We start from the raw sequence: 25,393 nt of genomic DNA, 5'->3' as shown, positions 1-25,393 counted from the left end.
GAATATATGGATGAGCAATGTCAGAGCGGCATAGGCTAAGTTGCAATAGATAGTATAGAATACAGTATATACATATGAGATGAGTAATGCAAGATATGTAAACATGATTAAACTGGCATTATCTCTGTGGCCTTCCACAGAGACCATCTACAATGCATATGGAATGTTTGAAAAACTTAGAAATTAAAACAGACACCCTTTAGTTTTTTTAAACCAAGGTTTATTTGTCTAGCTAATCAAGTTCACTTTATATTTTACATGCTTCAGCAGTAGTTAGTCCATCAGTCCAATACATGTCGCTGTTGCACTACGGTAGTGGGAAACAGGAAGTTCCGGGTAGCCTGCCACCATTCTTCAGAATAAAGAAAACGACAGAACGGTGTTGTGCGTTTCGCTTTATTACTACAGGTATGATATAGCACGTTTAAACTGTCTATTATCAAAAGAACGTCATAACGTATTAGATAACACATCCTTCAAGATATTATCACGTTTGGGAAAGGTTTTGTGTAATTTCTCGTGTCAAACCGAGTGAGTGAAGAACGTGATAAAAAATATTTGACAAGCACACGGAGCGGGGTCCACCACACGTTCATTTGTGAGGCTTTCCAGGTTCATACATAACTCAGTCGTGTTCGCCTGGGGATGTTCAGTACCAAAACGTTGTGGAAAGTTGCAGATAGAAATGCCCTGAATAGAACTGACATGATTCCTTAGAATCAGAGGCATGTTTGTTATACATAATACATTTCTATCTGAATGTGGCCAACGTCTCCTTCCCCTTCCTGGAAGCAGCCATGGTACCCGCTTGTCCCTAGCTATGTGAAGCTAGCCAGAATAACGATTAACCACAATTTGGAATTTGCGGTTCTCAACATAAAAGTCCATCATTGAAAGTGATGCTAACTGATACAAATAGTGGAATAATTTCAAATTTGGATTAGGCAACACTAAACATGGTTAGAATGATGTTAATTTAAAATGGATTAGAATGGCGCCAGAGTAGATGGCTGCCGTTTTATGGTTTTCTAACCAATTGTGCTATTGTGTTTTTTTGGCATTTTTTGGGGTAATCTGCTTCCACCCTCAGTCCTATTAGACAACGTACAATCATTGAATGACAAAATAGACGAGCTACGATCACAAATAAGCTGTAATGTCTTATGTTTCACCGAGTCGTGGCTGAACGATGACACAGATAGCATACAGCTGGCAGGGTTTGCGCTGCATCGGCAAGATAGAACAGGTGCCTTTTGTAAGACAAGGGGTGGCGTCTGTGTATATTTGTAAACAACAGCTGGTGCACGAAATCTAATATTAAGGAAGTCTGAAGTTTTTTTTTACCTGAGGTAGAGTATCTCACGATAAGCTGTAGACCACACTATTTACCAAGAGAGTTTTCGTCTATATTTATCGTTGCTTTCTATTTACCACCACAAATCAATGCTGGCAGTAAGGCCGCACTCAATGAGCTGTATAAGGCCATAAGCAAACAAGAAAATGCTCATCCACTCCTAGTGGCCGGAAACTTTAATGCAGGAAAGCTGAAAACTGTTTTCCCCATTTCTACCAGCATGTCACGGATGCAAATAAAACTAATCTAGACCACCTTTACTCCACACTCAGAGACACGTACAAAGCTATCCCTCGCCCTCTATTTGGCAAATCTGACCATAATTCTATCCTCATGATTCCTGCTTACACGGATGTGGCAGGGCTCACAAACTATTACAGACAACAAAAGGAAGCACAGCAGCGAGCTGCCCAGTGAGCCTACCAGACGAGCTAAATTACTTCTATGCTCACTTCGAGGCAAGCAACAGCATCAGCCGTTCCAGACGACTGTGATCACGCTCTCCGTAGCCGATGTAAGACCTTTTAACAGGTCAACATTCTTCCAGAGTGTGCAAAGAGTGTGCAAAGCTGTCATCTAGGCAAATAGTGGCTACTTATAACATATATTTTGATTTGTTTAACACTTTTATTTTTGCTTACTACATGATTCCATGTGTTACTTCATAGTTTTGATGTCTTCACTATTATTCTACAATGTAGAACATAGTAAAATAAAGAAAAACCCTTGAATGAGTGGGTGTGTCCAAACGTTTGACTGGTACTGTGTATATTTACATTTTTTATGGGTTATTGGAAATGATGCAGACAATTACATTGATGGAAGCCACAATCTGTCTGCAATATTAAAGCTGATCCCCCCCCCCCCCCCCCCCAAAAGTATAATAATAACAAACACAGACTAGAAAGCTAGTATAAAAGCCTATGGCTAAAATACTGCTAGCGGTACCAATGCCGTGCGAGACAAACTGAGCATTCATTTTCCAGAATTAATGTTCATTGATACTCTGGTTTTAGTAGTGTAGCTCTGCTCTCAATCTGAGTAGTTGAGACATAAAAAGGGTATTGATAGAAAAGGTACCTTCTCCTCTATTCCAGTAAAATAATGTCTCAATGTGTTTTGGTGTCCATATGAACCATTCTTTTGGACCAAACCACAAATGTAAATAGCTAGTTGAAACCGCTTGCCAGAGAGGAAGATGTGATCTCGCAACTTTGTTGACGTGAAAGTCAGGGGGAGGGGCTTGGTGTGTGTAAGTCATAAAGAAAGAGGCGAAGCAAGAGGTTTCACTCTCGCTAAATTCTGTCCAAAATAAGCCCAATACATTTCTATGGGCTTGTTTTGGACCTAAGTTTGTTGCCTTCCTGCCTTTGGGATAACGACTCCCATTGTTAGGGTGAAGACGTGCATCTTGTCATTATATACAGATCTCTGGTGTAAATGGGAAGGTGCACACGGCACAGAGGAGCGAAGGAGACGAGACCAAAAATAAATTTTGACAACAAGCGGACATAAACACTCATAAAAATGAAAGTAAATACAGGCATTTGGAATTTAGCTCAAAAACATACATTTGAATTAATTATATATATTGCCAAGCCCTGAGTATAGTAGAGTATAATGTACTGTGTTGGACCCTACTTTACTCTAATGGTGTGTACTCAAGATGTCTTTTCAACTTTCAATTGACTGATTTCAACGTCCAGAAAATACTTATTTTAAATGTGCAGATATGACCTTTCAACTTTCATTCATAACCTAAAATGAATCTAACTTCAACGTTTGGAAAAAATAGTTTTCTACATGTTTAATAATATTCGGACACATTTAGTTGTTTCCATCTTTATCTATAAACGTTTCTATGTTGTGAACGGGAAATACAATTGGAGTTAAATAATACAGTGAAGAAAAAGTTATTCAGGAAAATAGTACATAGTGCTGCCTGAAACATACTGTAACCTTGTGTTTTCAATGTTTAGCTACCTGATCTAATCTAATTTTTAGAGAACAAAGAAAGTACCAGAACTGTCAAGACAATAACTTTTGGGGTCCATTTTCTCTTCATTACTACAGGCCAACTCCGATTATGTCTGCGGCCGATAACATCAAAAGTGAGGATAAACCCAATCTACAGTCACTGGGTCCTGATTGTGACAGTGCAGCCCAGTTTACACTGCAGGATCCAGAGATGGAATCAGTGAAGCTGGAAGACTGCAGTCAAACACTGGAGCTGAATGTCAACATTAAAGATGAAGAAGAGGATGAGAAGATTGGGACATCTGTGTATGATGGTAAGAGCAGGTTCTGTCTATAAGTTATCTTCATAAAGTTAGACCTACATAAGTTATTGACAGGTGTAATTCTGTAAATCTGACATCACACATCCTTGAACAAGTTCTATGAAATGAGCCTGTTTAGTTTCTAACCCTTGTGATAGTGAGTGGAGGATGATATGAAATGAGTCTGTGTAGTTACTAACCCTTGTGATAGTGAATGAAGGATGATATGAAATGAGTCTGTGTAGTTACTAACCCTTGTGATAGTGAGTGGAGGATTATATGACTCATAATATTCACCCCTTTTTGCCCTCAACTGTTGAACAGCTTTTAGGGCCAACCCCATTTAGTCGACTGGTCGATTGTTTGGTCGATAGATAGCCTATTGGTTTACTAAGCTTTTTTTAATCGAGCGGTGGCAAATATATAAATTGCTTATACAGTACCAGTCAAAGTTTGGGCACACAAATCAAAATATATTTTTGATTTTTCAAAGTAGCCACCCTTTGCCTTGATGATAGCTTTGCACACTCTTGGCAGTCTCTCTACCAGCTTCACCTGTAATGCGTTTCCAACAGTTTTGAAGGAGTTCCCACAAATGCTGAGCACTTCTTGGATACTTTTCCTTCACTCTGCGCTCCAACTCATCCCTAACCATTGGGTTGGGTAAAAGTCGGGTGATTGTGGAGGTCAGGTCATCTGATGCAGCACTCCATCACTCCTGGAAATGTGTTTTGGGTCATTTGCCTGTTGAAAAACAAATGATAATCCCATTTAGCGCAATCCAGATGGGATGGCGTATCGCTGCAGAGTGCTGTGGTAGCCATGCGGGTTAATTGTGACTTGAATTCTAAATAAATCAATGACAGTGTCACCAGCAAAGCACCATCACAGCTCCTCCTCCATGCTTCTCGGTGGGAACCACACATGCAGAGATCATCCGTTCACCTAGTCTGTGTCTCACAAAGACAGAGGTTAGAACCAAAAATCTCAAATTTGGACTCATCAGACCATAGGACAGATTTTCACCGGTCTAATTTCCATTGCTCGTGTTTCTTGGCCCAAGCAAGTCTCTTTTTCTTATTGGTGTCCTTAGTAGTGGTTTCTTTGCAGCAATTCAACCATGAAGGCCTGATTCACGCAGTCTCATCAGAAAAGTTGATGTTGAGATGTGTCTGTTGAACTCTGTGAAGCATTTATTTGGTCTGCCATCTGAGGTGAAGCTGGAAGACAGGTATACCTGTTAATTGAAATGCATTCCAGGTGACTACCTCATGAAGCTGGTTGAGAGTATGCCAAGAGTGTGCAAAGCTGTCATCAAGGCAAAGGGTGGCTACTTTGAAGAATCTGAAATATAAAATATATTTTTATTTAACTTTTTTTGGTTACTACATGATTCCATATGTGTTATTTCATAGTTTTGATGTCTTATTATACAATATAAAAAATAGTCCAAAATAAAGCAAAACCCTTGAATGAGTAGTTGTGTCCAAACTTTTGACTGGTACTGTGTATATAAAATATGTATGGCACACGAGACATTTGTCTGAGTGGATCTGATACTATTTCTGATTGTCTTAACTCACCGTCACTGTGGAGTTTCTCAAATAAAAAATGTTCAGCTCAAACAGCAAGTGAGCAAATTCTGTTTCTACAAAAAAATCCAGTTCTCTACCTTTTAATAACCACTCGGCATGAAAGGGGGAAAAATGTCATGCTTTGATCCGGTGGAAACGTCTTCCTTCTTATCCCTTGTGCAAATAGCCTACAGCTGTGTCTGTCTGTCTGGAGCTGCTAGCAACTCTAAGGGTCCAAAATATTTTATACAATGTTGCAAGTTTGCTAGCACAGGCCAGACCAAATGAATAGTTGATACAATGTTTCAAATTTCTTGCAGACAGGCCATGTGTAGCCAGTTTGATTGTTAGGATAACTATTTATCAGAATATTTTCTACCTGCAGGCTGCAATGTTTTTATTTGTTGGCTTTATGAAAGCTAATTTTACATATTGGCAATAGAAGTTACTTTTAGATTTGTATCATTTTGATAGAATTTTGATTAACCACATGACATTGATTTGAGATATGAAGACTTTATAATGAATGAAATGAAACTGTTCCATGAAAATGTGCATATGAAAATTCATAACTGGCACGCAGATCAGTAGAAATGGTACTAAACATTCGCACTCAAAAAGCACTCAAAAAGGTTGCCGACTGGCAACGTCAGGAGCATAACGGAAGGCCAGCAGCAGCAGCGGGAGGAGGAGAGTCGGGAACAGATTTTTTTAAACTTCTGGTTAGGCTATATTGATCTCTGGCTGCCTCTTGAGTAATTTGTGTCTTCATTTTCAATCGCAGTGCTTAAAGCATCAGACAAGCTCAGTAGCCTCCATATAGTTGATTTTATTTCAACACATATGTATGGAAAAATACACGTTTTAAAATTAAAACATTTGGTCAAATGAAAACAAGACTCTCGGTCGACCAGGAATATTTGTTTTTGTCGGGACAGCCCTAATAGCTTTATTCAATCAATCAATCAAGTTTATTTTATATAGCCATTCGTACATCAGCTAATATCTCGAAGTTCTGTGGAGAAACCCAGCCTAAAACCCCAAACAGCTAGTAATGCAGGTGTAGAAGCACGGTGGCTAGGAAAAACTCCCTAGAAAGGCCAAAACCTAGGAAGAAACCTAGAGAGGAACCAGGCTATGAGGGGTGGCCAGTCCTCTTCTGGCTGTGCCGGGTGGAGATTATAACAGAACTATGCCAAGATGTTCAAAAATGTTCATAAGTGACAAGCATGGTCAAATAATAATCATGAATAATTTTCTGTTGGCTTTTCATAGCCGATCATTAAGAGTTGAAAAACAACAGGTCTGGGACAGGTGGTGGTTCCATAGCCGCAGGCAGAACAGTTGAAACTGGAATAGCAGCAAGACCAGGCGGACTGGGGACAGCAAGGAGTCACCACGCCGGGTAGTCCCGACGTATGGTCCTAGGGCTCAGGTCCTCCGGGAGAAAGAAAGAGAGAAGGAGAAAATTAGAGAGACCCAAGATTTTCAAAATGTTCATAAATGACAAGCATGGTCAAATAATAATCAGGAATAAATCTCAGTTGGCTTTTCATAGCCGATCATTAAGAGTTGAAAACAGCACGTCTGGGACAGGTAGGGGTTCCGTAACCGCAGGCAGAACAGTTGAAACTGGAATAGCAGCAAGGCCAGGCGGACTGGGGACAGCAAGGAGTCATCATGCCCGGTAGTCCTGACGTATGGTCCTAGGGCTCAGGTTCTCAGAGAGAGAGAAAGAAAGAGAGAATGAGAGATTTAGAGAGAGCATACTTAAATTCACACAGGACACTGGATAAGACAAGAGAAGTACTCCAGGTATAACCAACTGACCCTAGCCCCCCGACACAAACTACTGCAGCATAAATACTGGAGGCTGAGACAGGAGCGGTCAGGAGACACTGTGGCCCCATCCGAAGATACCCCCGGACAGGGGCAAATAGGAAGGATATAACCCCACCCACTTTGCCAAAGCACAGCCCCCGTACCACTAGAGGGATATCTTCAACCACCAACTTACAATCCTGAGACAAGGCCGAGTATAGCCAACAAAGATCTCCACCACAGCACAAACCAAGGGGGGGCGCCAACCCAGACAGGAAGATCACGTCAGTAACTCAACCCACTCAAGTGACGCACCCCTCCTAGGGACGGCATGAAAGAGCACCAGTAAGCCAGTGACTCAGCCCCTGTAATAGGGTTAAAGGCAGAGAATCCCAGTGGAGAGAGGGGAACCGGCCAGGCAGAGACAGCAAGGGCGGTTCGTTGCTCCAGAGCCTTTCCGTTCACCTTCACACTCCTGGGCCAGACTACACTCAATCATATGACCTACTGAAGAGATAAGTCTTCAGTAAAGACTTAAAGGTTGAGACCGAGTCTGCGTCTCTCACATGGGTAGGCAGACTGTTCCATAAAAATGGAGATCTATAGGAGAAAGCCCTGCCTCCCGCTGTTTGCTTAGAAATTCTAGGGACAACTAGGAGGCCTGCGTCTTGTGATCGTAGCATACGTATTGGTATGTACGGCAGGACCAACTCGGAAAGATAGGTAGGAGCAAGCCCATGTAACGCTTTATAGGTTAACCTGTCTAGGACCCCCCCCCCCCACATTCCACTGAAAAGGCAGAGCCGCGAAATTCAATTATTATTTTTTTTTTAATATTTAACTTTCACACATTAAAGTCCAATACAGCTAATGAAAGACACAGATCGTGTGAATCCAGCCAACATGTCCGATTTTTAAAATGTTTTACAGGGAAGACACAATATGTAAAGATATAAATCTATTAGCTAAACTCATTAGCATAAGACACCATCTTTTATTTGTCCACCAACACCAGTAGCTATCACCAATTCGGCTAAACTAAGATATTGATAGCCACTAACCAAGAAAAAACCTCATCAGATGACAGTCTGATAACATATTTATGGTATAGGATAGGTTTTGTTAGAAAAATGTGCATATTTCAGGTAGATGTCATAGTTTACAATTGCACCCACCGTCACAAATGGACTAGAATAAATATATAGAGCAACGTGTTTACCCAATTACTAATCATCAAACATTTCGTAAAAATACACAGCATACACTAATCGAAAGACACAGATCCTGTGAATACAGACAATTTTTCAGATTTTCTAAGTGTCTTACAGCGAAAACACAATAAATCGTTATATTAGCATACCACATATGCAAACGTTACCAGAGCATTGATTCTAGCCAAAGAGAGTGATAACGTAAACATCGCCAAAATATATAAATTTTTTCACTAACCTTCTCAGAATTCTTCAGATGACACTCCTGTAACATCACATTACAACATACATATACAGTTTGTTCGAAAATGTGCATATTTAGCCACCAAAATCATGGTTAGACAATGACAAAAGTTGCCCAGCTGATCAGACAATGTCGTGCGCCATATTAGACAGTGATCTAGTCGTATACATAAATACTCATAAACGTGACTAAAAAATATAGGGTGGACAGCGATTGATAGACAATTTAATTCTTAATACAATCGCTGATTTACATTTTTTAAATTATCCTTACTTTTCAATACAGTTTGCGCCAAGCGAAGCTACGTCAAACAAGATGGCGTCCTAAGCGATTTACATTTCTCGACAGAAACACGATTTATCATAATAAATTGTTCCTACTTTGAGCTGTTCTTCCATCAGAATCTTGGGCAAAGAATCCTTTCTTGGGTCTAATCGTCTTTTGGTCGAAAGCTGTCCTCTTGCCATGTATAAATGCCCATTGCGTTCGTCATGAACTGGAACCGTGCCCAGAGATTCACAGTGTCTCAGAAATAAATGTCCCAAAATCGCACTAAACGGAAATAAATATATATAAAACGGTTTAAATTAACTACCTTATGATGTTTTTAACTCCTATAACGAGTAGAAACATGACCGGAGAAATATAACTGGCTTCACTAGTGCTTGGAAAAAGTGCAGGTTGGTGTCCTCCGCGCGCCTGACGCAGCTGGAAAAGAGTTCCTACCTACACGTGTTTTTGTTTTATAGTGGCTGTGATTGGGCAATCGATACCATTCAAATCGTCATCACGTAAAGGCATCCAGGGGAAGACGTAAGCAGTGTCTGTATACTCATAGCAATAACAGTGGCCTTTTAACTGACTCCAGATCAGGGGCCAAAATGTGTGAAATCTGACTCCATGTCAGGGAAATTGCTGTAGAATGAGTTCTGTTCCACTCAGAGACAAAATTTCAACGGCTATAGAAACTAGAGACTGTTTTCTATCCAATAATAATAATAATATGCATATTGTACGATCAAGAATTTAGTAGGAAGCCGTTTCAAAAATTACACGATTTACATAAATAGTGACAACAGCACCCCCTAGCCTCAACAGGTTAACAGTAAAACCTTGAAATCAGCCCTTGCCTTAACAGGAAGCCAGTGTAGGGAAGCTAGCACTGGAGTAATATGATCAAATTTCTTGGTTCTAGTCAGGATTCTAGCAGCCGTATTTAGCACTAACTGAAGTTTATTTAGTGTTTTATCCGGGTAGCCGGAAAGTAGAGCATTGCAGTAGTCTAACCTAGAAGTAAGAAATGCATGGATAAATTTTTCTGCATCATTTTTGGACAGAAAATGTCTGATTTTTGCAATGTTACGTAGATGGAAAAAAGCTGTCCTTGAAACAGTCTTGATATGTTCGTCAAAAGAGAGATCAGGGTCAAGAGTAACGCCGAGGTCCTTCACAGTTTTATTTGAGACGACTTTACAACCATCAAGATGAATTGTCAGATTTAACAGAAGATCTCTTTGTTTCTTGGGACCTAGAACAAGCATCTCTGTTTTGTCCGAGTTTAAAAGTAGAAAGTTTTCAGCCATCCACTTCCTTATGTCAGAAACAAAGGCTTCTAGCGAGGGCAATTTTGGGGCTTCACCATGTTTCATTGAAATGTACAGCTGTGTGTCATCCGCATAGCAGTGAAAGTTAACATTATGTTTTCGAATAACATCCCCAAGAGGTAAAATATATAGTGAAAACAATAGTGGTCCTAAAACAGAACCTTGAGGATTCCCTGTATTGTACAGCCTACTGATATGAAGTTATATGTATATCACCCCAACTGACTGGTTCTTCTGATGTTGTTCACACAGGAGACCATGTTGAGACATTCTCTATATCCGGAGAGCAACAGCAGGAAAATCACAGAGCTAAGAGGTCTCACCCCTGCCCACATTGTGAGGAGATTTTCCCAATTCTATCAAAACTAGAAATGCACTTAAAAATACACACAGGAGAGAATCTGTATTCCTGCACTGACTGTGGGAAGAGTTTCACAACATCACAGGCTCTGACAGTTCATCTGCGAGTCCACACTGGAGAAAAACCTTACTCCTGCTCTATCTGTGGGGAGAGTTTCTCTCAACAGAGCAGCTTAAAAACACACCAACGTGTACACACAGGAGAGAAGCCTTACTTGTGCTCTGACTGTGGGAAGAGTTTCTCCACATCAAGCAGCTTAAAAACACACCAACGTATGCACACAGGAGAGAAGCCTTACTCCTGCTCTGACTGTGGGAAGAGCTTCACCTCATCAAGCAGCTTAAAACAACACCAACGTGTACACACAGGAGAGAAGCCTTACTCCTGCTCTGACTGTGGGTCGATTTTCTCTCAACACAGCACCTTAAAACAACACCAACGTGTACACACAGGAGAGAAGCATTACTTCTGCTCTGACTGTGGAAAATGTTTCACAAGATCAGTTGAGCTAAGAGTTCATTGGAGAACACACACAGGAGAGAAGCCGTACTGCTGCTCTGACTGTGGGAACAGGTTCTCTCAACAGGGCCACTTAAAATGTCACCAGCGAATACACACAGGAGAGAAGCCTTACTACTGCTCTGACTGTGGGATGAATTTCTTTCAACAGAGCGGCTTAAAGTCACACCAACGTATACACACAGGAGAGAAGCCTTACGTGTGCTCTGACTGTGGGAAGAGTTTTTCAAGTCAGAGCAACTTAAAAACACACCAACGTATACATAAAGGAGAGAAGCCTTACTCCTGCTCTGACTGTGGGAAGTGCTTCACAACATCAACTGAGATAAAAGTTCATCAAAGAAGACACACAGGAGAGAAGCCTTACTACTGCTCTGACTGTGGAAAGAGTTTCACCCGATTGGCTACCTTAAAAACACATCAATGTATACATAAAGGAGAGAATTCACACCACTTCTCTCAGACCAGCTAAGATTAAAGACACTCCATCAATTAATCCTCATCTCATAAAAGAAGTGGTAACAATGAATTTGATAACATTAAGAAAGAGCAACACTATTGTAATCATATTGTTTCTCACTGTGAGGGAACTGTGAAGAGGAAAGAGTGCCTTATAGAATGATGTCATTGGAAATTCTATCCTTTTTTTAATGCGTCATGTGCACATGTGTTGATGTTGGGGTGGTGCTGGAGATGATGAATATGAAGTTGAAACATTTTAGAAATTTCCCATTAAGGCAAAAACAATAGGATGGTGGTTGGTCGGGTGGATGGATGGGTCAGCATATTTCATGAACGTCTAGCAACCCAAAGGTTTCATGTTTGAATCTCTTCACGGACAAATTTAGCATTTTAGCTAATAAGCACCGTTTCAACTACACTACATGACCAAAAGTATGTGGGCACCTGCTCGTCGAACATCTCATTCCAAAATCATGGGCAATAATATGGACTTGGTCCCCCTTTTGCTGCTATAACAGCCCCCACTCTTCTGGGAAGGCTTTCCACTAGATGTTGTAACATTGCTACGGGGACGTGCTTCCATTCAGCGACAAGAGCATTAGTGAGGTTGGGCACTGATGTTGAGCGATTAGGCCTGGATCGCAGTCGATATTCCAATTCATCCCAAAAATGTTTGATGAGGTTGAGATCAGGGTTCTGTGCAGGCCAGTCAAGTTCTTTCAAACCGTTTTTGACAAACCATTTCTGTATGGACGTCTATTTGTGCTCAGGGGCCTTGTCATACTGAAACAGGAAAGGGCCTTCCCCTTGGTGCCACAAAGTTGGCAGCACAGAATCATCTATAATGTCATTGCATGCTGTAGCGTTAAGATTTCCCTTCACTGGAACTATGGAGCCCGAACCATGAAAAGCAGCCCCAGACCATTATTCCTCCTCCACCAAACTTTACAGTTGGCACTATGCATTGGGGCAGGCAGCGTTCGCCTGGCATTCACCAAACACAGATTTTTCCGTCAGACTGCCAGATGATGAAGCGTGATTCATCACTCCAGAGAACACGTTTCCACTGCTTCAGAGTCCAATAGCGGCGAGCTTTACACCACTCCAGCCAATGCTTGGCATTGCGCATGGTGATCTTAGTCTTGTGTGCGGCTACTCGGCCATGGAAACCCATTTCATGAAAGTCCCGACGAACAGTTCTTCTGCTGCTGTTATTTCCAGAAGCATTTTGGAACTCGATAGGACAGGCAATTTTTACGTGCTACGCGCTTCAGCACTAGGCGGTCCCGTTCTTTGAGCTTGTGTAGCTTACCACTTCACGGCTGAGCCATTCTTGCTCCTAGACGTTTCCACTTCACAATAACAGAACTTACAGTTGACCAGGGCAGCTCTAGCAAGGAACAAATTTGACGAACTGACTTGTTGGAAAGTGGCATCCTATGATGGTGCCACATTGAAAGTCACTGAGCTCTTCAGTAAGGCCATTCTACTTCCAATGTTTGTCTATGGAGATTGCATGGCCGTGTGCTCGATTTTAAACACCTGTCAGCAACGGGTGTGGCTGAAGTAGCCAAATCCACTATTTTGTGTGTGTATATATAGTGTACTTAGCATGTTAATTAATGTTTGCAACAACAAATTGGAATTTGTAAAATATCATATGTATCGCAAATTCGAAACAGTGTACGAATTGTAATTCATACTATACATCTTAGAAATCATATTACATTCATAGGCCAATGTAACATAACATACTGTGTCATACTAAATTGAGTGGTATGGTTTTGCTCTGACACCAAGTTCTCCCTCTGCAGTTTTCTGTGGGAATGAGCTAGTAGATACAACATGTGTCAGATAGAGATGATGTGATGATCAGTTTTCTGTGGGAATGAGTTAGTAGATACAACATGTATCAGATAGAGATGATTTGATGATCAGTTTTCTGTGGGAATTAGTTAGTAGATACAACATGTATCAGATAGAGATGATGTGATGATCAGTTTTCTGTGGGAATGAGTTAATAGACAACATGTATCAGATAGAGATGGTGTGATGATCAGTTTTCTGTGGGAATGAGTTAGTAGATACAACATGTATCAGATAGAGATGATTTGATGATCAGTTTTCTGTGGGAATGAGTTAGTAGATACAACATGTATCAGATAGAGATGATTTGATGATCAGTTTTCTGTGGGAATGTGTTAGTAGATACAACATGTATCAGATAGAGATGATTTGATGATCAGTTTTCTGTGGGAATGAGTTAGTAGACAACATGTATCAGATAGAGATGGTGTGATGATCAGTTTTCACCATTACTTTGGGTGGATTCTTTTTTACTACATAATGACTTTTGTTTAATGATACAGTCATTTAACATGACCTTGTGATAGCTATGAAACAGCTACCTGTTTATTCAATTGTCTTTTAAAACTAGATTAATTATTTTAGTCATTGATAATTAATGCATTTGGATAACTGTAATGAACTTCATTTATCTGCTAATGAAAAATAAACATTCTACATGAATTTGTGCTGGTCAACCTTTGTTTTGTGGGTTATCTATACAGAAAATACAATGTTTTTGTTTAATTCACGGCATTCAAAATAATTTACATGTCTATCTACTCAAAACATGTCACTACACCTTTACACATCACCATGGGGACAAACCACTTTGCTAGCCACCAGTAATTGCTACAATGCACACAAATAGATGTTTTGCAGTATAAAGGACTTACATATGTTTCTTGTTAAATAAAATGATATTGTGCAATGAAACCAAGTGTATTCATCATTTTGTTGAATTAAAAGTTCTTACAAATGTTTGATTGTGTGCACTCGCTGTGTGATCTTTCATAGAACTCACCAGCATGTGGTCCTAAAGACTGGGAAGGAGTTGAGCCATCTCTATGGGTAAAGAATATGGTTTGGGATGAATCCAGAAAATAAAGACTGAGGTTAACACAGGCTTAGGAGATCTTATACGTTTTGTTCTACAAGATAATATCAGTCATTTAACATGACCTTTATGAATTATGAAGCCTTTTATGTGCTTATTTGATACATAAATGCATCAAAATGCTAAAAAAGTGATGTTAGCTGATGGAGATGAACTCATAGAACAAAACGTATAAGATCTCCTAAGCCTGTGTTTACCACAGACCTTCTTTTAGTGCCTACAAAATACCATTACTATTGCTCTCGATTACTTTGCAGCATGGGGAGGGGGCGTGATCACTGAGCGTGCATTCTTCTTGTTGGGTGTTTATTGGTGGTGTTCAGACCAACGTTAAAGGTGCATCACTGTCACATTCTGGGCTGGAGTGTGATAGAGACATGTGGTTCTGTCCTGGTGACATCACAGGGTCAGAGAGAACTACTGACTGTAGTCATACCAAAACACTCCCGGCACTCAGCCCATAAGAACCATTCAAACTGTCAGATCTAATATGAAGAACTGAATACAACCATAAGAACCATTCATACTGTCAGATCTAATATGAAGAACTGAACACAACCACAAGAACCATTCATACTGTCAGATCTAATATGAAGAACTGAATACAAAAGAGAAGAAGAGGTTGACCAGTACAAATTCATGTACCTTTATTTTTAATTGGCAGAATAATTAACTTAACTTATGCAGTTATCCAAACACATTCATGATCAATGACTTAAACAAATCTGCTTTTAAAAGAGAACTTAATAAACCCATGTAGTTGTTTCATAACCTGTGTATCATTAAACAGTTGTTTAATAGCAAAAAGAATCCCCCCAAACTAATGCTGAAAACGGATCATCTCTATCTGATACATGTTGTGTCTACTAGTTCATTCCCACAGAGAACTGCAGAGGGACAACCTGAATGAAAGCAAGAGCCCACAGCAATGTTCCAACATCTGGTGGGAAGCCTTCCCAGAAGAGGCTGTTATAGCAGCAAAGGGGGGACCAACTCCATATTAATACCCATGTTTTTGGAATGAGATGTTCGATGAACAAGTGTCCACATACCTTTGTTCATGTAATGTAGAATACAAATTGTAGGACATATAAATTACAATTTGTATGATATGTTATGAATTGGAATTTGTACAATATGTTACAAATGTTCAATATGTTACAAATTACAATGTATTGTTGTTAATGCTAGCTAGGTGGCTATGCTTTGGGTTAAGTTTAGGGTTAGGGGAAAAACCTTTTTTGGGGGGGGAAGGGTTAGCTAACATGCTAAGTAGTATCTAAAAAGTAGTAAGTCGTTGCAAAGTTGCTTATTAGCTAAAATGCTAAAGTCATCTGTGATGAGATTCAAACAAGCAACCTTCGGGTTGCTAGATGTTCGTGCTATACGCCCACCCATCCAAAGAGCAGGAGTAAGGCTTCTCTCCTGTGTGTATACAGTTGGTGTGTTTTTAAGCTGCCCAGTTGAAACTCTCCCAACAGACAGAGTCAGACCAGGCTGAGAGGTAAGCAGTACCACCCCGTCAACTGTTAAACTATAAACTGTTTGATTTTAAAATGAGAAGCCTCACAGAAGATATTTAACACTAAGTGAAAATCCAAGGTCATCTCAATATCTTTACAGTAGAAGCTAACAAAACACACCAAAACAGACAAGGTGCACAGTGATATGTAAAGTAGAGGTTAACATTCTATAATGCTCCCTTTCCTCTGCACAGTTCGCTCACAGTGAGAAACAATAGGATTACAATAGTGTGTTCTAAGCTTTCTTCATTTGATCCAGTTTACTGTTACAACTTATTTTATGACTCTAATCTTAATTGTTCTGAGAGAACTGGCAGTGGTGAGACCTCTTTGCCCTGTGATCTTCATGCTGTTGCTCTCAACACTGTCTACTGTATGAGCATAGACAGACTTTACAATTGGAGGATGCATTTAATGCATATTCTATAATGATATTCAATGATATTCAAACATCTGTCGGTACATATATGTGACAAATATATAATATCTTATAACTAACTCTATTAAAAGGAAATGAAGCACCAACCAAACATCAACATGTGAAAATGACATCATCAATCAGTTAGTAGGCAATGCCTCCTCATAAATTGGTCAAAAAATCACACGATGCCCACCGATGATGTCATTAGAATCACTTATCTTCCTCAATCTTTTTTACTACAGAAACACGCAATATTTACATGTTGATGTTGGGGTGGTGCTGGAGATGAGGAATATCCCTTTAAGTTAACAGTCTAAAATGTGCTAAATGCTCTGCAGTTGTGCATTTGGTTTGCTAATTTAGTAGTTAGTTAGTTAGCTAACTACTCCTGGATGCTGTCTAAAATATATATATTTTTTTGCGTGCAGTGAACTGTGAGTACCATTTTGTTGTTGCTTGTATAACTTTGAGCTGGGATGTCTGTTCTGAAAAAAGACCTCGTTAGCATTCTCTATGGGATTGGTTAGCATCGCTAACCTTCGGAGGCATTGTGGGGTTTGAAAATAGCGCCCCTTGTGTTCAGTGCCAGTATTACCTAATATTCTGGTATGGCACAAGGTCGGTATGAAGGTATGACAAGAAGCAGTAGATCTGTTCTATGTGCACTATTTCTATGCTTCCCGTTCTGAAGTTTTGTTTTTTGCGTTTTTGACTTCCGTTTTTGTACAACAGCTGAAAATACAATATTTTGGTTATGGAAAATATATTTCACAGCGGTTTAGATGGTACAATGATTCACTACACAATGACTGCTTGTTTTGTCACAAACTGGAGGCTATTAGAACAATTGCAATTTTAACATCCAGGAAATGGTGGAGTGATTTCTACATAGTGCATCTTAAAGTGATGGAGTGACTTTAATTCTTAGCTGGTCTAAGAGAACTGATGAGGCTTCTGTCCTTTATGTATACATTTGTGGCGTTTTAAGGTATCCAATCGGGAGAAACACTTCCCGCAGTCAGTGCAGGAGTAAGGCTTCTCTCCTGTGTGTATACGTTGGTGTGCTTCTAAGTTGCCCAGTTGGGAGAAACTTTTTCCACAGTCAGAGCAGGAATAAGGCTTCTCTCCTGTATGTATTCGCTGATGACATTTTAACATATCCAATCGGGAGAAACTCTTTCCACAGTCAGAACAGGTGTAAGGCTTCTCTCCTGTGTGTGCTCTTTTATGAACTTTTAGCTCAGCTGATGTTGTGAAGCACTTCCCACAGTCAGAGCAGGAGTAAGGCTTCTCTCCTGTGTGTATACGTAGGTGTGCTTCTAAGTTGCCCAGTTGAGAGAAACTCTTTCCACAGTCAGAGCAGGAGTAAGGCTTCTCTCCTGTATGTATTCGTTGGTGACATTTTAACATATCCAATTGGGAGAAACTCTTTCCACATTCAGAGCAGTAGTAAGGCTTCTCTCCAGTGTGCACTCTCTGATGAACTGTCAGAGCTTGTGATGTTGTGAAGCTCTTCCCACAGTCAGTGCAGGAGAAAGGCTTCTCTCCTGTGTGTATACGTTTGTGTGTTTTTAAGTTGCCCAGTTGAGAGAAACACTCCCCACAGTAAGAGCAGGAGTAAGGCTTCTCTCCTGTGTGTATACGTTAGTGTGTTTTTAAGCTGCCCAGTTGAGAGAAACTCTTTCCACAGTCAGAGCAGGAGTAAGGCTTCTCTCCTGTGTGTATTCGTTGGTGGGTTTTTAGGTGGCCCTGTTGAGAAAAACTCTCCCCACAGTCAAAGCAGGAGTATGGCTTCTCTTCTGTGTGTATTCGATGATGTGTTTTTAAGTGTCCCTGTTGAGAGAAACTCTCCCCACAGACAAAGCAGAAGTATGACTTCTCTCCAGTGTGCACTTTCTGATGAGTTGTCAGAGCTTGTGATGATGTGAATCTCTTCTCACAATCTGTGCAGCAATACAGATTCTGGTCTGTGTGTATTTTTAGGTGTATTTTTAGATTTGATAGAATTGGGAAACTCTCCTCGCAATGTGGGCAGTGATGAGACCTCTTAGCTCTGTGATCTTCCGGCTGTTGCTCTCTGGATGTAGAGAATGTCTCAACATGATCTCCTGTGTGAACAACATCAGAAGAACCAGTCAGTTGGTGATATACATGTCAATCAAATGTATTTTATGAAGCCCTTTTTACATCAGCAGTTAAATATATACAGCTTAAACCCCCAAAGAGTAAGCAATGCAGATGTAGAAGCACATTGGCTAGGAAAAGGAGAAAGGAGGAACCAGGCTGTGAGGGGTGGCCAGTCCTCTTCTGGCTGTACCGGTAACATATGAACTCATCAGTAAGCTGTACAATACAAACGGGGAATACATCTATTCTAAAAGTGGGTAACAGTCAGGCTTGTAGTCTATATAAATGCAACATGTAAAGTGTTGGTCGAAAGGTTTCATGAGCTGAAATAAAAGATCCCAGAAATGTTTCATACTCACAAAAAGCTTATTTCTCAAAAATGTTTACATCCCTGTTAGTGAGCATTTCTCCATTGCCAAAATAATCCATTCACCTGACAGGGGTGACATATCAAGAAGCTGATTAAACAACATGATCATTACACAGGTGCACATTCTGCTGGGGACAAAATGCCACTAAAATGTGCACAACACCACCACAGACGTTTCAAGTTTTGAGGGAGCGTGCAATTGGCATGCTGACTGCAGGAATGTCCACCAGAGCTGTTGCTAGAGAATTTAATGTTAATTTCTCTATCATAAGCCACCTCCAACACCATTTTAGAGAATTTGGCCCGTATGTCCAATCAGCCTCACAACCGCAGACCATGTGTAACCACACCAGTCCAGGACCTCCACGTCCGGCTTCTTCACATGTGGGATCGTCTGAGACCAGCCACCCGGACAGCTGATGAAACTGAGGAGTATTTCGGTCTGTAATACAGCCCTTTTGTGGGGAAAAACTCATTAAGATTTTTTGGGCCTCGCTTCCAAGTGGGTGGACCTATGCCCTCCCAGGCGCACCAAGGGCTGCTCCCCATGTCTTAAGTGTAAAACTAACGATGACTCAATAATCCATGCCTTCTTGGAGTGCAATACATTTAAAAAGTTATGGGCGGAGTTAGAAAGTTGGCAGAAGTTTTACAATGTAAATTTACTTTGAATCTGTCTATCTGCATATTTCAAGACATGGCATATGGTGCAGTAAGCTACCCAATGGGGTAGACCATACTTTCCTCGTCAATGATTTTGAAAAAAATCCTCGACAGTGGATGAATCAAATGTAATATTTCAAATATTGAAAGGGTGTAATGAGAAAAACAGAACAGTACAAGTTGAGGCCATATGGCATAGAAAAAGTTCCAGGGGATGAAGGAGAGTGTGAACCATACATGATGTGTATGGTAGCAGTCGAACAGTCGCAAATAGATACATTTTTTCATGGCACACAAGACACCCGTCTGATTGGCTCCTGTCTCGGTGGACTAATCCATTGCGGAGGCCATAGGGATGGCACAGTCCATCACTAAGACATGTGCTACTGAAATTGTATATGGTTATATTATGTAATAACAATGGTGCAACACTAATAAAAATTACATTATTTTATAACATGCACTTTCTCCCACGTTAGATAGCGGTCACTGTCTGCGATTCTGAAACAATATTTTTGAGGAATGTGGAAACCAACTTAAATAGGTCTTTAATCAATAGCCTAACTGTTAAATGTGCCTGGTTTTAGAAACCATCCATATTTACTGAGTGTATGAAACATTAAGCACACCTTCCAAATATTGAAAAAACAAAAACGAAAAAACAAGCCATGAGGTCAAAGGAATTGTCCGTAGAGCTCGGAGACATGATTGTGTAGAGGCACAGATCTGGAGAAGGTCACTAAAAAATGTCTGCAGCATTTAAGGTCCCTAGGCGTCCCACTAGCGGTGAAACTGGAGGGCGCGCAATTCAAATAAATAATCATTAAAATTATGGATATTAAACATTTAGGTAAATATAAGTGTCTTATATCAGCTTATATATAAGTGTCTTATATCATGAGAGGACAAACACTCCCCTAACCCGGGCGCCGCTCTATGGGACTCCCGGTCACGGCCGGTTGTGACACAGCCTTGGTTTGAACCCGGGTCTATAGTGACGCCTCAAGCACTGCGACGTAGACTGCTGGCCACTTATGAGTCCTTCAGTTTTTTTTATTCTTTTAAATTTGAAAAATTTTCTAAAAATCTGTTTTCGCATTGTCTTTACAGAAACAAAGGGAACTGTCCCTCCCTACATTAGCAGGCTTAGTATAGTAGCCTTGTATATTGTGAATAATGATGAGTGAGAAAGTTACAGACACATAAATATCATAGCTCCAATACATGCTAACCTCGCACCATTAAAAGAAGAGGGGAGGTTAGCATTTGCTTTGGCGCAGGGGTATGATATTTGTGCATCTGTTACTTTCTCACTCATCATTATTAATGTAGAAGTGTTTGGAAACATATTCTATTCTTCTTTAATAATTGGATAGGAGTGGACTCAAACTAAGGTGTACCCAAGAGCCGTCGCCAGCAATCATGGATATTTCTTCTTCTCACCAGCATAGTCATATTTGACGTGAAGTTGGCTTACATGCATAATCGTAGCCTATTTTACAAGTGGTGATTTGCAATATCAGCCATTTTATCAATTGATTCTTCAGCGATGAAAGTTATACTTCATCCAAGCTTTATGAGTTTAGTTGACTTACTTTTACTCATTTTAGGTATTTACATTTTTACTTGCATTTCATCTCGTTATAAACAATATGTCTTCTGCAATATCTTGATATGTTGCATCAGTCTTGGCCATTAGTCCCCATCTCATAATGGTATATTCTCCTCCCAGCTGCAAACCAAGTGTCAAGCTGGCTACCGTCAATCATGTATCGAATAAGAACTGTGGCTTTAAGCTTCAGTCACTTTGCTTGTAGCCTATTAATGCTAAATTCATGTTTTTTTTCTCCATAATTCTAACAATTTGTTAATTTGCTTCAGTTTCTATGTACCGGGATTCACCTTGCCTGAATTGATTCGGGGAAATGCTTCTCTATGCAAGTTTCAACATCCTACCCTACGAACAACGATTTGGTCCCAGTCACCACTTTCTAGTTGCAAATGAAGGCTACCCAGCAACGGGTTTTTACCACATTGGTTCCCTTACTGGTTCATCTGTCCTTGGTTAGCGCTCAGTTTTTCATAATACATAACATAATAGATAACATAATACATAACACATAATACGGACGGGTGGTCCTACAGTTTCTATGGCCATGCTGCAACTGTGCCTGATCTCAAAGTTTCATGACAGTCGGCTTCTGAGTACAGGTTTTATCACACATGCTTCCCATCCATGTAGTTTTGGGGGATGTTAAGGGTAAGTAGTTTGCAGTTCCCACGTGGGCCTCAGCTCATTTTAATATATTTTTTATTTACCTTAATTTAACTAGGCAAGTCAGTGAAGAACAAATTCTTATTTTCAATGACGGCCTAGGAAAAGAGGGTTAACTGCCTTGTTCAGGGGCAGAACGACAGATTTTTACCTTGTCAGCTCGGGGATTCGATCTTGCAACCTTTCGGTTACTAGTCCAACGCTCTAATCACTAGGCTACCTGCCGCCCCATAGGCCTAGCAACAGCATGTCTCATACGAGACAAATCACATTATTTCAGGCACTATTACGTCTAGTCGCTTTGTCTCGCAACTTATCCAGAACACTGCAGGCCGTCTGGGTGTTTAACCTTCCCAAGTTCCCCCATGTCACCCTGCGCCTCCGTACATTCCACTGGCTTCCAGCCAAAGCTCACATCCACTACAAGACCATGGTGCTTGTCTACAGAGAAACAAAGGGAACTGCCCCTCCCTACCTTCAGGCTATGCTCAAATCCTACATCCCAACCCGAGCTAAATGATTCAAATGTAAGTGTAAAAATGTACAAAACAACCACTGCTGTGCAGTCTGGAGTTTGGCAGGGATGTGTGATGTCAGAATTACAGAATAGATTGAACCTGCTTTTACCATGATTAACAGATTTACCAATCTCCTCCTCCTCTTCTTCATCTTTAATGTTGGCATTCAGCCCCAGTGTTTGACTACAGTCTTCCAGCTTCACTGATGCCATCTCTGGATCTTGCAGTGCAAACTGGGCTCCACTGTCACAATCAGGACCCAGTGACTGTAGGTTTGGATTCAGTGTGGAAGGAGAGAGGCAGGCTGGGTTTGTCCTCACTGTTGATTTTACCGTCCTCAGACTTAATCTGAGTCAGCCTGTAGTAATAAAGAGAAACGGACACAAAAGTTATTTGCTTAGGGCCTCCCGGGTGGCGCAGTGGTCTAGGGCACTGCAGTGGTCTAGGGCAGTGCTAACTGCGCCACCAGAGTCTCTGGGTTCGCGCCCAGGCTCTGTCGCAGCCGGCCGCGACCGGGAGGTCCGTGGGGCGACGCACAATTGGGCTAGCGTCGTCCGGGTTAGTGAGGGTTTGGCCGGTAGGGATATCCTTGTCTCATCGCGCTCCAGCGACTCCTGTGGCGGGCCAGGCGCAGTGCGCGCTAACCAAGGGGGCCAGGTGCACGGTGTTTCCTCCGACACATTGGTGCGGCTGGCTTCCGGGTTGGAGGCGCGCTGTGTTAAAGAAGCAGTGGGCTTGGTTGGGTTGGGTTGTGCTTCGGAGGACGCATGGCTTTCGACCTTCGTCTCTCCCGAGCCCGTACGGGAGTTGTAGCGATGAGACAAGATAGTAATTACTAGCGATTGGATACCATGAAAAATTGGGGAGAAAAGGGGATAAAAATTTAAAATTAAAAAAAAGTTATTTGCTTGACAGTTCTGGCGCTTTCTTTATTCTTTAAAAATATATTATATTTTTTCAAATTCAATTATCTAATTTCAATGGAACGATGTAAAGCAGAAGTGGGGGTTTCCAAAGGAATGATATATGGAGAAGTGGGGGTTTCCAAAGGAACGATATAAGGAGAAGTGGGGGTTTCCAAAGGAACTATATATGGAGAAGTGGGGGTTTCCAAAGGAACTATATATGGAGAAGTGGGGGTTTCCAAAGGAACTATATATGGAGAAGTGGGGGTTTCCAAAGGAACGATATAAGGAGAAGTGGGGGTTTCCAAAGGAACTATATATGGAGAAGTGGGGGTTTCCAAAGGAACTATATATGGAGAAGTGGGGGTTTCCAAAGGAACTATATATGGAGAAGTGGGGGTTTCCAAAGGAACGATATAAGGAGAAGTGGGGGTTCCCAAAGGAACGATATATGGAGAAGTGGGGGTTTCCAAAGGAACGATATATGGAGAAGTGGGGGTTTCCAAAGGAACGATATAAGGAGAAGTGGGGGTTTCCAAAGGAACGATATAAGGAGAAGTGGGGGTTTCCAAAGGAACGATATATGGAGAAGTGGGGGTTTCCAAAGGAACAGTGGGCGTTAAAATATGCATATCCAAATAATACATAGTAAAATAAATGTTTTTTATAAGGTAGCTATAACGTTAGCTAGCATTTACATTTACGAACAACTTAATTATGGTTAGGTAGGTATAGTTCAAAGATACAGTCACATGAGTGAAATTCCTTACTGTCATTTCTGCAGATCATGACTAAAGTCTGATAAACCAAACAAAGTATTGAGTGGTACCTTTCGAAACCACCACTTTTCCCGAGAGATGCACTGCACCGATAGACGACCTGTCAGTAGTGGGTAGGCAGCACAGAGACCCTGAGAGGCGACTGCTCTGAGAGAAGCACTGCACCGATAGACGACCTATCGGTGGTGGGTAGGCAGCACAGAGACCCTGAGAGGCGACATAAAACATAAACGTCTATAATTGGATAAGATTGGGCCGGTTCGTGGATGTTGAAATCCAGCCCGCCGGACCGCACCAAAAAGACCCCCAAAATAGACTTCCAAAAGAAGTCGAGGGGCTCCTCCGCAGACAGAGTGGACGCCGCCATTTTACCAGCTCAGGAACTTCATTTTACACAAAACCAATAACATGTAAAAGGAACAAAAAATTCTCAAATAAATAGATTGTTTATGAAATGACCTTGTCGAAATGATGTACATTAACTCAGAAGACCACCAAGTCTATGTGACTTGTAAAATAGTTTTTAATAATCACATAACCAATCAGAGCTGCAGTAGGCCTATATGCAAATAGATATATGCCATATATTGATCTGTGCCATTTAGTTTGAACTGGACTGTTTTTACAGCATGAAGGGTCGTGAGTTGATGCGGTTGTTTTGAAATCAAAGCAGGAGCTGCATGTAGCCACGTGTGCACATTTTTTACACGTCCTTTGCTGGTTAGTGAGTTATTAGCCCAGTTATAGATTATTTGTAGTCAACAATGGGGGAGTGATTGCTTCCTACAAGAGCACAACATGTATACATTTCTAGACATCTTTGAAAAGCAAGTCAGGTAAAGAGCTTTTTTATGTCTTAAAAGGGCAGTGTTTTATTTTGAGAAGGTCTTGAATAAACTAGAGGGTAGCTTAATTAATCTCATTCTCTATGATAATGATATGGGAATAATAATGAATTTTGTTTTCTAAAGTGTTTTCTTGCATCAAACACATGTTTAGTCACCTCCTTGTCTGAAGGACAAGTGGATAAACAGATTCATGTCAAGACCTGCATGTTTTTTTCCCAAAAGTCTCATGGAATGTCGGCCTACATCGAACACTCATTGGCTGCTACTGTAGGCTGAATGATAGAACAGCTATGTCCATGTTAAAATGTTATGGGATGCATTTTTTCCATTGTTTTTGATGGTAGGCCACTCTGGTAGGCCTATATTATGATCAAATAGTCACAGTAGCCTACTTGGACACGGTTAAAACTGTAACTTAAAGTGAGTACAGCCTCTGTGCTCACAGTAAACAGGCACTGGAAGTTGAACAGAATTTTCACAAGACCTGAAATTTGCTCAGTGGAATTGGTTGACACACACAACTTTATCCACCGAAACAACACAATCCCCTGTCTGATACCCTCCTGCACACTT

The 25,393-nt window shown here is 40.8% G+C and overlaps 1 protein-coding gene and 1 pseudogene across 1 annotated transcript; one reads left to right on the top strand and one right to left on the bottom strand.

Moving 5' to 3' along the window:
• The first annotated feature begins 321 nt into the window (after window positions 1-321).
• Window positions 322-14,210, top strand: LOC129860186 (zinc finger protein 501-like). Its single transcript, XM_055930567.1, has 3 exons — window positions 322-408; window positions 3,428-3,645; window positions 10,340-14,210. The coding sequence occupies exons 2-3, from the start codon at window positions 3,441-3,443 to the stop codon at window positions 11,437-11,439; spliced, it is 1,305 nt and encodes a 434-aa protein (XP_055786542.1). The 5' UTR covers window positions 322-408; window positions 3,428-3,440; the 3' UTR covers window positions 11,440-14,210.
• A 384-nt stretch (window positions 14,211-14,594) lies between these two features.
• Window positions 14,595-24,339, bottom strand: LOC129860106 (zinc finger protein OZF-like; annotated as a pseudogene).
• Window positions 24,340-25,393: the final 1,054 nt, after the last annotated feature.

Source organism: Salvelinus fontinalis, chromosome 7, assembly GCF_029448725.1.
Source record: "Salvelinus fontinalis isolate EN_2023a chromosome 7, ASM2944872v1, whole genome shotgun sequence".
NCBI lineage: Eukaryota > Metazoa > Chordata > Actinopteri > Salmoniformes > Salmonidae > Salvelinus > Salvelinus fontinalis.
This window is presented reverse-complemented; position numbering and strand designations above follow the sequence as displayed.

Excerpts from the sequence above, each read along its gene's own strand:
- LOC129860186 (XM_055930567.1), top strand. The coding sequence starts at position 3,441 with ATGTCTGCGGCCGATAACATCAAAAGTGAGGATAAACCCAATCTACAG. Across the intron at positions 3,646-10,339 it reads TGGGACATCTGTGTATGATG|GAGACCATGTTGAGACATTC; the intron begins GTAAGAGCAGGT and ends TTGTTCACACAG.